This window comes from Protopterus annectens, chromosome 5.part0 (assembly GCF_019279795.1).
Source record: "Protopterus annectens isolate FY-2018-M chromosome 5.part0, PAN1.0, whole genome shotgun sequence".
Lineage (NCBI taxonomy): Eukaryota > Metazoa > Chordata > Ceratodontiformes > Protopteridae > Protopterus > Protopterus annectens.
Window position 1 is genome coordinate 363504363 of NC_056735.1, and position 13810 is coordinate 363518172.

The 13810-nt window shown below is 41.4% G+C and overlaps 1 protein-coding gene across 1 annotated transcript in view; it reads left to right on the top strand.

The window, feature by feature from the left end:
• USP9X (ubiquitin specific peptidase 9 X-linked) overlaps window positions 1–13810 on the top strand; it is a 5037693-nt gene that overhangs the window by 3653230 nt on the left and 1370653 nt on the right. The window contains exon 29 of the mRNA XM_044071835.1: window positions 2886–3106. Within this exon, the coding sequence (XP_043927770.1) occupies window positions 2886–3106 (221 nt within the window). The remainder of the gene's footprint in view (window positions 1–2885; window positions 3107–13810) is intronic.

Below are 13810 nucleotides of genomic sequence, written 5' to 3' on the forward strand. Positions count from 1 at the left end.
AAAAAAGTAGTCCTCCAGATCCTAGGGAAAATGGTTGCATCTGTCATACTAATTCCCCTAGCTCATCTTTACATGAGGGTTCTCCTGTGGATGCTGTTTGCTCAGTGGTCAATCTTGGAACTTCCACTGTCTCACAGGATCATGATAACTAATGCCTGCAAAAAAAGATCTCCAGTGGTGGATCCACTCACCTTTATTATTTCGAGGCCATCCTTGCATTCCTCCTCCATGTATGACCACCGTGACCATGGATGTTTCCCACATGAGGGGGGCATTTTTTCGTGAAGACAGTTCAAGGCATCTGGCAAGAACATGAAGCCCACTTGCATATAAATGTTCTAGAGATGGGAGTGGTACTTTTAGCATCGCAAGCATTCCCAGCACTCTCTTCCTGTGGGAACAATTGCAATTCAAATGGACAGCATGTCTGTAGTGTGGTATGGCAACAAACATGGAAAAATCAGGTCATACCCACTTTGTCGAGAAGCTCTCAGGGTCTGGCATTGGGAGATAGCCTCCAACCACTTTCTAATAGCAGTGCACATCCCAGGGAAATCCAACCTCATTGCTGACAGACTGACCCGAGCCATTCGTGTGACCACTCAATTGGAATGTTGCAGAAGTCAAATTTTGCAAATGTGGCCAGCCTTGCTGCGACTTTTTTGCATCACCCAACAATGCCAAATGCAGTAACTACTTTGCTGTGATCCCTCCGGCTGAGTCACCAAGGGATGCACTTGTTCACAGTTGGTCCCGGGACGACTTTATGCTTTTCCCCCAGTTCCTGTAATTCCAAAGCTCCTACAGAAAGCGAGTTTATTTGAGACCACCATTATCCTAATTGCTCCCTACTGGCCTAGTCAAGTCTGGTTTCCCTTTTTTAAGGCTCATCTTCGGGACGATCTCTGGATTCTGGAGCCAGTTGCGGACTTTGTGAGACATGGGGATGGTTCATCCCAATTTAGACTCCCTGAAGTTGATAGCTTGGCTGCTCCAGTTCCCCTAATTGCCAGGTTTTCATCCCTCTTCTCCAGTCAGGCATATTATTTTATCTCATAAAACTACTACTCAGAAGCTTTACAAAAGCAAATGGAAGAAGTTTGTTATATGGACAAATGGTACAAAAATACCCTTTTACAGCACCAGTCCATTCTGTTTTTACAGTTTTTGTCAGAGGTCTTCAATGATGGAGCACCGGCAGCTTCAGTTAAAGTTCAACTTGCTGCGATCTCTAACATTCATATAAGAGAAAATGACCGTCCTATTGTCACACAGACTTTGCAAAGCATTTTTGAAGGGCACTTGTATGCTAAGACCTCCATATAAATATCCAGTGTCCCCTTGGGGTCTCAATTTCATCTTATCCAATAATATATTTCCTCCCTTTGAGCCCTCAGCCACATGTGACATGAAATATCTCTCCTGGAAAACTCTGTTCTTGGTGGCAATTACTTCAGCCAGAAGGGTATCTGAGTTGCAGGCCTTTTCCATAAAACCTCTTTACCTAATCTTTCAAAAAGACATTACGCACTAATCCATCTTTTCTACGTAAGGTTGTGGCAGAAAATAACCTTAACCAATCTATAGACATTCCAATTTTCTTTCCCAACTTCCAAAATAAAGGAGGGTAGTCCTTTTTCCTCTCCTAGCAGTTCATAGACAATTACGTTTCTGTTTACACCGAACTTCGGAATTCAGAAAATCAGATTAGCTTTTTGTCTCGTATGCTGAGAGAAGGAAAGGTCAACCAGTTTCAAAAGTCGCATTATCCAGATGTCTTTCCTTATGCATATCTCACATTTGCAATTCCAAAAACAGAGTCCTCCCAAATGTTGCTAAAGCTCATTCCACTAGATCTGTGGCAGTGTCTGCAGCTTTTCAAGCTAGACTACTACTGGATAATATCTGTGCTGCAGCTACTTGGTCAAGACCTCTTACATTTATTACTCATTACAAAGTGGATCTGGCCTCTAGGAGTAGAGCTTCCTTTTGTTCTATGGTTCTGAGGAATATTCTCCCATGAGCCACCTAAGAATTCAATTGCTTGGGATGCTGTCCCACAAGTGAGAATAAAGGCAAGATTGACAACATCGCATAAAGAAGTTGTGTTCTTAACATAATGTTCCATATGTGTTGTCTGTCTCATCCTTTATTCTCACAACCCTTCCTTCTTCCCCCTGCTTATATTTCTGGTAGACTGGATAACAAAATAACAATTCAGCAGTGCCATATAGCCTCAGAAAATATTTTCCCTTTCAGTCTGCTTCTAATTTATAGTAGTAAATAAATATACATATTTCTATAGATCAGCAACTTGCCAGTATGCAAGTCATCCTTTCTGTGGCTGGGGGACAAACAAGATCTGAGGTAACTAGGGGAATGTTCTATGGGTAAAGAATGAAGCCCATGAGCTTTGCTGAAGACCTTGAGCTGGGGAGTTGGCCAAGATGGATCCGACACATCGGATCCAACCCAAAAGTGAGAATAAAGGATGAGATGGACAACACACATGGAACGTTATGGTAAGAACTTAACTTCTTTTTTAGTTTGCTATGATACTGTAAATCATTTTCTTTTATAAAATTGAATAGGGAAAAAAAAGTCTTTGTTCATTATCGGTCCCGCAGTAGGATATATATGGCATTTTTGTGAAAGTTTTTAAATTGTTAATTATGTAGGTGGTGATGTCTAAGCTTTAGAGAAATGCAGCCATTCCCGATGAAGGAAATTCTTGAGATACTGATATTTAAAAGGTGATTGTGGGCTGTTCTCTGACTTTGTTTTTCACTTTTTCTCACCTAAGCAGCTGACTTTCCTTGAGTTTAAACTTTTTTTTGTACTTGTTTCTTCAGAATCTTCATTTTTTTCAATTTCTTCTTTCCTAGGTTGCGAAGCACTTACTGAATGGGAGTACCTGCCACCTGTTGGACCTAGGCCTCCTAAAGGGTTTGTGGGCTTAAAGAATGCTGGTGCTACCTGTTACATGAACTCTGTTATCCAACAGTTGTATATGATTCCAGCCATTAGAAATGGTATCCTTTCAGTTGAAGGGACAGGTAGCGATGTAGATGATGACTTGTCTGGTGATGAGAAACAGGACAGTGAGGTAATTTATTTAGTAAGTGGGAATACCAAGAGTGCATTTAAATTGTTAGAAGTTTGTCTTTAGGTATGTTGCATTTCTCTTAGTGTTTTGCTGTTCATTTGTCATCATCATCAACATTTATATGACAGTGCATCTTTATGTATTTCTATTTCAGCAAAACTTTGTATAGTGCCATAATGTTAAAGCAAAACTGGCATTGATGTTTAATCGGTCATTTTTTTTTTCCTGTACCCTCTCCAGTTAGTCACATTTTAGCATTTTTCTTCTGACGTGCTGCTTTGGTCGTTCATCCAGGTACATGAGCACCTTGGTATCACTTGCTGATTTAATGTATATACATACTTCCTGTACCTTCCAGTTTTTGTGCTGCTTGCGCAGCTTAGATCTCAGTCATGACAGTTTGGAAAAAATGTGTTTACCAGACCAGCCAAAATAAACAGTGGCAGTGTCTACGCCTCCATTTGTAGACATCTAATGCCCTATGTGGCAGCCAAAAAGATGGTAGTAGTATGTGATTCTTTGTGCAGTGATTGATAACGTCCCAGACACTCAGCCCTTGGTGTTTCCTTGTTTTAATTAGACTATGCACACCATAAGCAAGGAAACAGTCTTATGCATGTTCCCGTTCTAGGTGCTTTTGTCTGAGGCTAGGATGAGCTTAGAAATGTTCATGCTAGATGTCTCTTTGTTGGGGTTTTGTTTGGCGAGCTATGTGAGGACATGGTGCAAAACCTTGAAGATGAATTTAGCCCTTGTCGTGGTAGATCTTTATGATCCCTCCTCAGACTTTCTAGCACTTTTTCCAGATCAGCCAGCCCATAATGGTCAGGTTGCCCAGGAGGATGGCCGTGATAGTTCAGCAGATGGTTTCTTGCTCGTGTTCAGTTTTTCCAGGAAAGAGCTCTTCTTCAAGAGCATTCTCCTTAGAACTGTTGGGAAAGGCACAAACCTTTCCTATGAAAGGTACTGTAGAGTTGCACACTGTTTATAGTGAAAGGAGATGCTCATACAGATAACTGTTGCAGCAGAATTCATGAAATAAGGGAATTGCACTCAAGCTGGCATCCATGACTGTCCTGACTTCAGATCTCTAAGGACATGGTCACAGGCCGTTCTTTTCCCTATGTGAGGAAGCATATCTGCATCACATGAAAGATAGCTTTGGCCTGTACCATCTTAATTTGTTTTGCTTTGGATGTGTACCCTTTCCAGCAAGAAAGTGTATGGTGGTTCTTATTCATCTTTGACTCCAGAACTTCCATAGTGAAGTCTGTCAAAAAGTTAATTGGCACACTAGGAAGTAGTATCTGTCATTCTGCTATTATGCTGTGTTTTTATTTTGTCGACAAAGCTTTTGCTGGTAAACTGCTAGCTATTCACATTGTGTACCTCATGCATTCTTGAAGAATCTTGTGTGAATGATGGCAGGAAATCCCATATAAACATCATTATTCCAAGTACCCTTTTGCCTTAGAGTAGTACCTTTTGGTAGATTGCTAGACTTGTGAATTTTGTTTCAATAAAAATTTGAAGGAGCACATGCATAGAGCATAGATGATACAGAAAAAATTACAAGTCCTGATGCAGGTATCTGAGCAACTTCAATATCTTCAATGGAAGGCCTTCCCCTTAAGAAAGCACATAGAAAGATCTCTATCATAAGAAAGAAGAGAAGGGACCTCAAAGTAAGCTATGGAGAAAAAAGATCATCCTAACAGCATTCCATCAGTGTTTGCTTCAGCGAGTGAGGCAGTTATGCATTCCATGGTAGTGCCATTTGATACTTCTTTCAGCCTTGTCTGACCCCTGTTGGAACGGGCACACAGGCAATGTATAGCTCTTCATCCTGTAGACCTCTGGTTGTATTCTACAGTGCTGTCTTGAAGGGAAAATGTTACTTCTCTGTCTTTAAGACTCCTGTAACTGAAGCAAAATAGAACACAGGAGCAGAAAGTATGCCAATCTGTAATACAGGAATTTTCTACCATGTAGACCTGTATCACTTGGAAACGGTCCATGCATCGTGTGTTGGCCTTATCCCAGGAAATGTATTCTCAGTCCCAGTTCATTCAGAAGTTTAAAAGGTTAGAGGAAGAGCTTTTTCTGCAACAATGAAATTGTGCTGTAGTTCTGAAGTAAATGTTCTCAAATTGGGTTAAGTTGGGTTAATTGTAAGAGTTGATCGCAGGTGAGCCACAGGTTTAGATTCTTCCTTGGAAAATGATGAGATAGCTTTCACAGCTGAAATGGCACTGCACCCCTCCCCCCAGTCTCTTTAAACAAGCATAACTCCTCCTTCCTGTCCCTCATTCCTATGTCACTGTGTCTGAGAGGAGGCACTGACTCTTGCAAGAAGTTTGAGCAGTTATATCTGACATGGTAACAAGCATTATTACATAAAGATGCATGATAGACTAGGAAATCGGTTTACCTTTATAATGTCAGCAGCCGGAATGTCGAACCCGCTTCCACAAACACAGAGTTGCAACTTCACAAAACCTCAAATACCGAATTTCCAAACTGCAAAATCTCGCCCCCTTTTTGACCCATGTTAACACTTCTTTGTAGGTGTGGTGCAGTCGGAAATGTCGACATTTGAGGGTTTTTTGACATTTTAAAGTGTTCACTGTTCCGGTTTCACGGAAACGGTTCGGTGATGTGGCTGTTCGGTAGTAAATGATTGACATTATAAAGGTAAACCTATGAAATCATCCCAATCATTGTGATTATCACCAGTTCTGGAAAACGTTTCACCTTGTCCATTCCTTTCTACTGCTGCTTTTTAGAATAGGATGGGTAGAAAAGGTTCCAAACCGAGAAGAATAAGCATTTTCCTATCAGATGTTTCTCATACTCTGAAAGGACAGGCCCTGAAGACCATTATTGGATATCTCCAGGCTGAGTCTTTTCTTTAAAAGCAGCAAAGTTCAAGATGCTCACCCTCCAGTTAGTGTTGTAGTCATTTCTTATCCAGGACTTTTCCTACTAACACTGAATTGGAAGGATGCCCAAGTCCACATCTTCATTCAAGAACACTGCAGAAGATTTTCTGCCAGTTTACTTTTCCCTTTGAGCTATCTGTGGGACTGTAGTTTTTACAAAGTGTGTAGAATAGTTTACAGCATTTTCTGGAATGAAAGGAGTTATACATTAACTCATATTTCCGCTATTGTCTCTCTTCAAGCCCAAAATGTGCAGGATGATCCTGTGCGTCCAGTCCGTCCAATCTGGCATATCAAGCTACCACTTGGATCCAGCAAATTCAGTGCTTCAGCCTCAAGCCCTTCAAAATCTTACCTTCCCATAATACCCTGATTTGGGCTGATAAGTGCTCCTCCTCTTATTTGTACTTGTTGATTTCGGATTACCTTTTTGATGGTGTTAATTATGCTTTCCTTCATACCCTTTGTAGTGTGATAGCTTTGACTAAGGAAACCTACTTGTGTAACCACCTTCTTTTAGCCTCATCACCCTCTGCCGCTTTCTTGTAGTTTTAGTAGTTTGCTATTAGTGTTTCATAGGATTTTTCTAAGAGATTGGTTTTCTTTTCTTGGTGTTTTTTTTTTTTCTTTTCTTGATAGTTTTCTTTTTGTGATAGTTTACTTCTGGTAGATATTTTGGACAATTTATATGAAAGCTTTACTTGGGCTTATTAGTGGGAAGTAGTTTTAGTATGTTGGTTCTCCTCCAGTTGTCTGTTTGTGATGTTATAGGTTAATATTATGGAGAACTGTACTAGCTTTAAGAAGTGTGCTATATGTGAGCACAAAGTTCCCTGCTCAGTATCTGTATGATCTTGTGTGTGTTTTGGGATGTTTCATTTCAGTGTGTCCTCTGACGTTATTGCTGGCTTTGATCCCAGGGAGCTAGCAGACTGGAGGAACAGTCTTTTTGTTGGTGTTTCTTCCTCTGGAGAAAGAATGGCAAGAGCAAAGAAGTCAGGTGATTAAGCCCTCCAGATTCAAGGATTGTGATCCATAGAAGCAACAGAATTGATTCTTCAATTCTGCCATCGGCTCCTAAAGCTCCAAAGATTGAGGGGCATGTTGCATGGACCCCTAGGAGTCCCATTTACCATGTATGACTCACCAAAAAAACAGGAATGTCAAGCTTCATGTTCTTCGGTCCTTTTTTGATGAAACCCATTCGGTCTTACAGAAATACTTTAGAGGTTGATTTGGGTCACCTTTTGCAGAAGTTCCTGAAGACTCTGAGATGGGGGGGGGTCGTTGCGACTCCATTGGCTCTAAAGCCAGGGTCATTGCGACTCCATTGGCTCTAAAGCCAGTAGAATTCGATCACTTCACCTGTATCTAGGCGTACTCTGGTCCAGCTTTTGGCTGCAGTTCTTTCCAGTCTATATTGTCACCAAGATCCTGTGGCCTGAGAGCCCATGACACAAACTTTATTGGCTCTGTGGTCTTCAAATTCTTTTCACCCCATTCCCCCATTGTCTGATCTGGTGCCCAAGTCTCAGAGCAGTGGACTTGGGTGGCATTACCACTATTTCCCTCGGATATGTCTGACTTTGATGCTTCAGGTCCAATCCCTTCTTCACTGCTGGCACCTCAGGTGGAACCATGGATCCCTCCCCAGGTCTTTGTCTCACTCTTCTGTTAGGGAGTTGTATTTAACTGTGGGAGCAGTGTGCTAAGATCTATTCGAGATTGGCATTGCTTTCTAAGTACTGGGGAGTATCCTTGCACATAGGGCAGATCCACAGTTTCCACTGACATTGGTTTCTCCCCTTGACCTTGCCTCTGTTCTGTTGTTTTTTTTTGCAAAAGCATCCACCAGTCAGATCATTCTGTTGGTCCCAAACATTCTACACTGATGCAGAGACAGTCCTCAGAGGACTCAGGAGACTCATCCCCTGAGTCACCTAAAAAGAGGGCATGTTAAAGGAAACGTCTGGACTCACTGTCAGAAGTCAGTCACTTCAGATACCAATTTGGAGGATGGAAAGATATCCCATAGTCCCCTCCAGAGGACACTTTCTTCATAGAGATCCTGGAACTCATACGACAGAGGAGAATCCTGACTCACCAAATCCTCCCTTTTAGGACAAGGTGGTATTTGAGGCATATAGAAAGACGTCTTTCTATGTCCTGAGTGGTCTATCCCACTGACAGAGTGGGCAGTGAGAAAGTCTTGGCATTAACCTGAAACCTGTGAAGCCGGATAAGATATTCTGCCCCCCCCCCCCCCTACAAACCCTTGTGGTCCCATACTCCACTTTTAGACTCAATTATTGTGGCAGCCACTGAAAAAGAATTGTCCGAAGAAGCTTTTTTTTTTCTGTCCATCCACCCAACAAAGAGTCTAGAGGAATGGATAGACTAGGGGAGAGGGTATATACTTTTAGCTCCTTTGATATTTGGACCATGAACTATGCCACTCATATGAGATTCTAGAGGGATCTTACTCAGCAAGTGTTGTCCACTCTGAAGAATCCAGTTACTGCAGAGTCACAGAAGCAACTTCAAGCCACTCTATCAACACCTCCATGAGCCTATCACACAATGCAGTAGATGGAGTAGTGAGAGCATTTGAGGCAGGCATCGCTATAAGATATGCTTGGTTGCATTTATGTGATTTTGAAAACGACTTTAAAGCATTCTTGGCTATAAGGTGAAAGGATTTGGAAGAGCAAGCAGGATGGTAAGATGCTCTGCCTGCAGGGGGAGTGAAATTCGAGACCCCTCATTGGCCATTTAACTGGAACCAAAAGAGGCTTTGATCTCTGTCTTGTTTTGAAAGTCCAGACGTCAGTATGACTCCATTTCTGATAGTGGCCAAGGCAGAGGCAGCCACTTCATCAGATTCAGGTCAATAAAACCAGGGTTTCCATGGGCCCTTTTTTAACAGACTTCCCCAGATTCCATGAAGGTGTGTCTGACTGATGTACTTTGGAGGCAGTCTGGGAAGACATGGATCCTTCGACCCATTGTCATGGTTTGCCGTCACACTAGACAGGTGGGTAAGAGGGATCTTATCAAGAGAATCTGTTGTCTTTTTTTGTCTGTTCCTCATTGTATGGTTGTCTAATCTTTGATTTGACTTCAGCCACTTCTAAGATTAACATCCGGTCCTCGGGCTCCTCCCCTTCCCATAATCCATGTGTAGAGAGCAAGCTATCCCAGATCTCGTTTGCCACCATAAGCTTTTTAACAGGTCGTGGTGCTTAAAGACATTGCTGAATTGTATTCAGAACAATAAGTTGTTTTCCATTTGAGGTTGACTTCCTTGTTGGTATTGTATCCCTCCCCTCTGCTAGCATGTTTTTGCTTTTAGCTCCACTTTCATTTTGATCTTTTCTTCCTCATCTTTCCTCTTGCTCCTGATTTGGCACTTAAAAAAAAAAATTCTTCTTTAGGAAAGTCTCTTCTTTAGGGAAGTCTCTTTTTTATTCAAGGGAATTTTTTTTTGAAGTGTCACTAACCATTTTTCTTGTCCATTAGGATGGCAGGTAAGCCTTCTGGGTTCAAAAATGCATAGCTTGCTCTCTCAAGCTGCCAAATTCAGTTGTACACAAGTGTGTACACTGTTTGGAGCCTTCGCACCCCTGGACATCTCCTCCATTTATGAGGCTTTTGGTCAATGGGCCATAAATGAAAGATGAAGTAAGCTTATTCTAATGAGGTTCCTTCAGTCTTCCACAGGAGAAAAAAACCTTCTAGATTGGAGGAGTGTGCTGCTGTTTGTTTTTCTATTCCCCGTTCATCAAAAAAGAGGTCTGACAGACCCAGAGAGAAGCAGGGTCATTCAGACTGACAAAGTCAAAATTATCTAAGAAGTATGTCAAGATCCAATACCATCGGTTCTGTCTCCTATGAGTTCTAGACCTTCAAAGCCAATTCTTTTTTCAGACCCTATAGTCATTGGATCCCATAAGCCTCCTAGATTCTTTCTGGGTCCTGTCTTTCCTAGGCTCCAGTCTCAAATTTTGCAGGACAGACCTTATCACTGTAGACCACCTTCCTTTTACTTCTTCTCTCAGGTTAGATAGATATACTTGGAATCTCACTGAAGCTGATGTGGACAGGATGATGAGATTCCATCAGACCCAAATCCAGATGGGGTCCTTCCAGCTCCAGACACTGTTGGATCGGGAGGAACCACTTGTTTTCCTCACTGTTTAAATGGTTCCTTGTCATCCAGCGTCTTGGATCGAAGCCATTAGATCTAACTATCTTGTCCAGTGCCGATCTGCATTAGAGCAGAGAATCCATACTTGACTCAGATGAGTTCTCTGATGAAGTCTAATCTGACCCTGTCAGACCAGATGGAGTCTCAGAGCCAAACGGTCTGCATTGGCTCTGACAGAGCAGGATTGGATCTGAGGTCTCCAGATCTTTCCTTCCTCTTGAAGCATCAGCGCTTCATAGTTTGCCTCTGCAAAGAAGCATGTAAGGTTGACTTTCTGGGAGCTGCCACCTACTCTCCAGAAGAGATACACAGGAAGCACAGGTGCAAAAGAAGGCACTTCATTCCCCTGAGGAATCCCTTACCACTGACACTGACTTTGACAGAGAAGGTTCTCCTAGATCCTCCCTTGAGGACCTCTCATTTGAAAAGATTCTTAAACTTCAGACAGAAATGAGGTTGGAAATCCCAAGTTCCTTCTCCAGAAGAGTCTGTTTATCATATAGCTTTTGGTTCTTGCCCATTTACTTCTTGGGTAGTCCCCCCTGACCGATGAGATGGTAGATATGGTCTTATCCTGGGCATGGAAGAAGACAGACACAACTGAGCATGCTCCCAAGACACCTGACAAATTTTAGGTTGCTCCCAAAGACAGGACTGCCATGGTAGTGGCAGCAGCCATTAAGAAGGAACTTGGAGAAGAAAGTTCCTCTCTCCATCCACCAAATAGAAAATAGTGTGGGTAGGACAGATTTGGGACGCGTCTGTACACCTCTTCCTACTCTTTTGCTGAGAGAGATTGTTTGGCTCATACTACTCATTTTCAGACAGATCTGACAAAGAACTCACCAAATCTCTCGGGGATCTTGTCTGCGTATCAAAAAGAAAATACATTGATTCACAGCTGGCTACTCTGCAGTCTTTGTCCAGTGTCTCTATGCTCCCTATTTCTAATGCTACAGTGTTTGTGTGTGTGTGTGTGTGTGTGTGTGTGTGTGTGTGTGTCTTGAGCAGCCTGCACAGGTATTTCCATAAAAAGACATGCCCGGATATGGTTGTGTGGCTTTGCGTAACATTTCAAGACGTCCTCCATCAATGCAACATATGATGGCTCAACGCTTTTTAGTCCCAAAGTTAAGGGGACTATCTCAAGAAGTGAGAAGGTTGATAAATCTCTGTCTGCCATAGGGTTCAAATTCTCTAACCCAAAGGACCTTCTCCAGAAACCAGAAGGGAGGAAAGAAAATTGTGATTTCATAAACCCCCTTGGCTTTGCATCTGATACTTCTGGAGATACAGCTCCCTGAGGCAAAGGGAGAAATTCTCATGGACATTGTCCAGTGGGCCTCAAAACAAGGGCTTCAGAGGTTCTTTTACAGAGAAGCCTTTCCAGTGCTCCTTAATGGTTGCCAGACTGTTACACTGTAGAGATGGGGGGGGGGGGGGTTGGGCACTTATTCCTGCTCCCAGAAACCTGGATGTCCATCAGTCAAGCCATATGGGTACAGGGTCCTGATGGAGAGATGAAAATTCAGCAAGCAAAGGAGAGTAGTAGTGCTGAAATTGAATTCATCCTCAAGTCTTGGTGAGTACCTTTGCAAGGTGGACTCTGTTTTTCACAAAATCTCACCAAGGCAACACTGATATATAGACTGTATTTATATAGCATATGTCTTGGACAGAAGTAAATCAAAAGTAAAAGATAGCTGGGTGCACAAGACCCAGATGGATAAAAAAGTGCTCACTTCCTGGTAGGTGCACTGGTGCCAGGACTGGAAAAAATGACAGTGTAGAATCCTCAAAATAAAGAAACATTTCTACAATGGGGCCAGGCTCAGGGGGAGGATGGCCCGCCTGTTGTAGAAGGAAGTAGCAGTCCACAAAAATTGATTGGCCAAAGAAGAGCAATAAAGACGATAGAGTGGGACTATTGAGGATAAGAAAGAAATTATGTATTGTTATTATGTAAAAAGCCCAGAACTTCCAGACACAAGATATACAAAACGATTGAGAGAAATTGGAGAAAAGAAAAATACTTCTGCAGGAAAAACTGTCAGAAGTTTCAAGTAAAAATTTGCGTTCATTCATAAAACAGATTTTTGAAAAATGGTATATAGATCAAGAAATTTTGATCTGTTTGGAAATAGAAGCATCTGAGGAAGTGAAAAAAATGTAAACAAAATCTAGATATATTTGACAAATATAAAAAAGAAATATGGACAAGGGAAAGAGACTTGGCATGGTGCAATGTTTATGCAAAGGAGAAAGCCAAGTCAACTAATATAGAGAAGGCAGTCTCAAAGTTATTCAAAAAGAAATACAGGCAAAGACATCCAGATATGGAAAATTTCACAATAAAAAGATTAACAGCACAAAGATGTAATGTAGAAAAGACGATTAGTAAAGCAGAAGTTAAAGAAATAGAAGTTGAAGTTATGGAGTGCCTGCAAAGTGAAGGATTTAATGTAGAAGGTCTAAAACAGAGTACATCACAGTATGATGGCGCGAGTCCCCAGAATAAGGAAAAGCAAGATCATCAGGAGACTTGAAGAAATATGGGCAGGGGAAAGGAAGAGAGATTTAGTATGGTGTAATATTTATGCAAAGGAGAAAGCAAAACTAACCAATACAAAAAAATAGGAAAGGGAAAAGAGGGGGGCGAAAGCAAATACCATCATGGAAATATCGAGTAGAGAAAACGATAAAGCAGCTAAGACAAGAAGTGTCATTGCTAGAAAATTATAGAAGAGGGAATAGATCAACAAAAATACTAAGAAAGTTGTGATAAAAGCAGTATTAGAACAGACCAGGATCTATTATGCACTATTGGAGTTGAACTAAAAATTACAAAACAGGCGGAAAGACTTAGAAGATGCAAAGGTAAATATAAGGGAAAAGCACAAAATAAGCAATTTATTGATGACCCAAAAAGTTTTATAGAGAATTGGGAAATAAGGTAAAAGGAATTGAAAGACCGCCAAAAAAAGAGGAAGTAGAGACATTTTGGAGAAGTATCTATGAAGATCCTATGGAACATAAAGATGCTAAATGGATAGAAGAAGTAAAAGAAAGAATAAGAAGTTTGAAGGTGCAGGATTTGAAATGGGATGAAATTAACACCCAGAGAGATTGAAGCAAAGTTGAGAAAAGCCTCTAAATGGAAAACCCCAGGCCCAGATGCAGTACCTAACTTTTGGCTTAAAGTATTAAGTTCTTTGCACGAGGATTTAGCCATGAGTAAGAACCATTTATATGCGCATCCCGAACACACACTGCACTGGTTAACAACAGGAAAAGCAATGCTCTTACTTGAGTGAACCTGAAAGCTACCCTGAAAATTATAAATAACTTTGTCTTCCAATGACGTATAAACTATACACAGGACTTGACGCCGACAGTTTATAGTCATTTAGAAGAAAATTCAGTTATGGCAGTAGAACAAAAGGGCAATAAAAGAAAGCCATATGGAACAAAGGATCATTTGTTGTTAAAGTTATAGTGAAGAACTGTAAAAAGGGGAAGAATATAAGTATGGCATGTATTGACTACAAAAAAGCA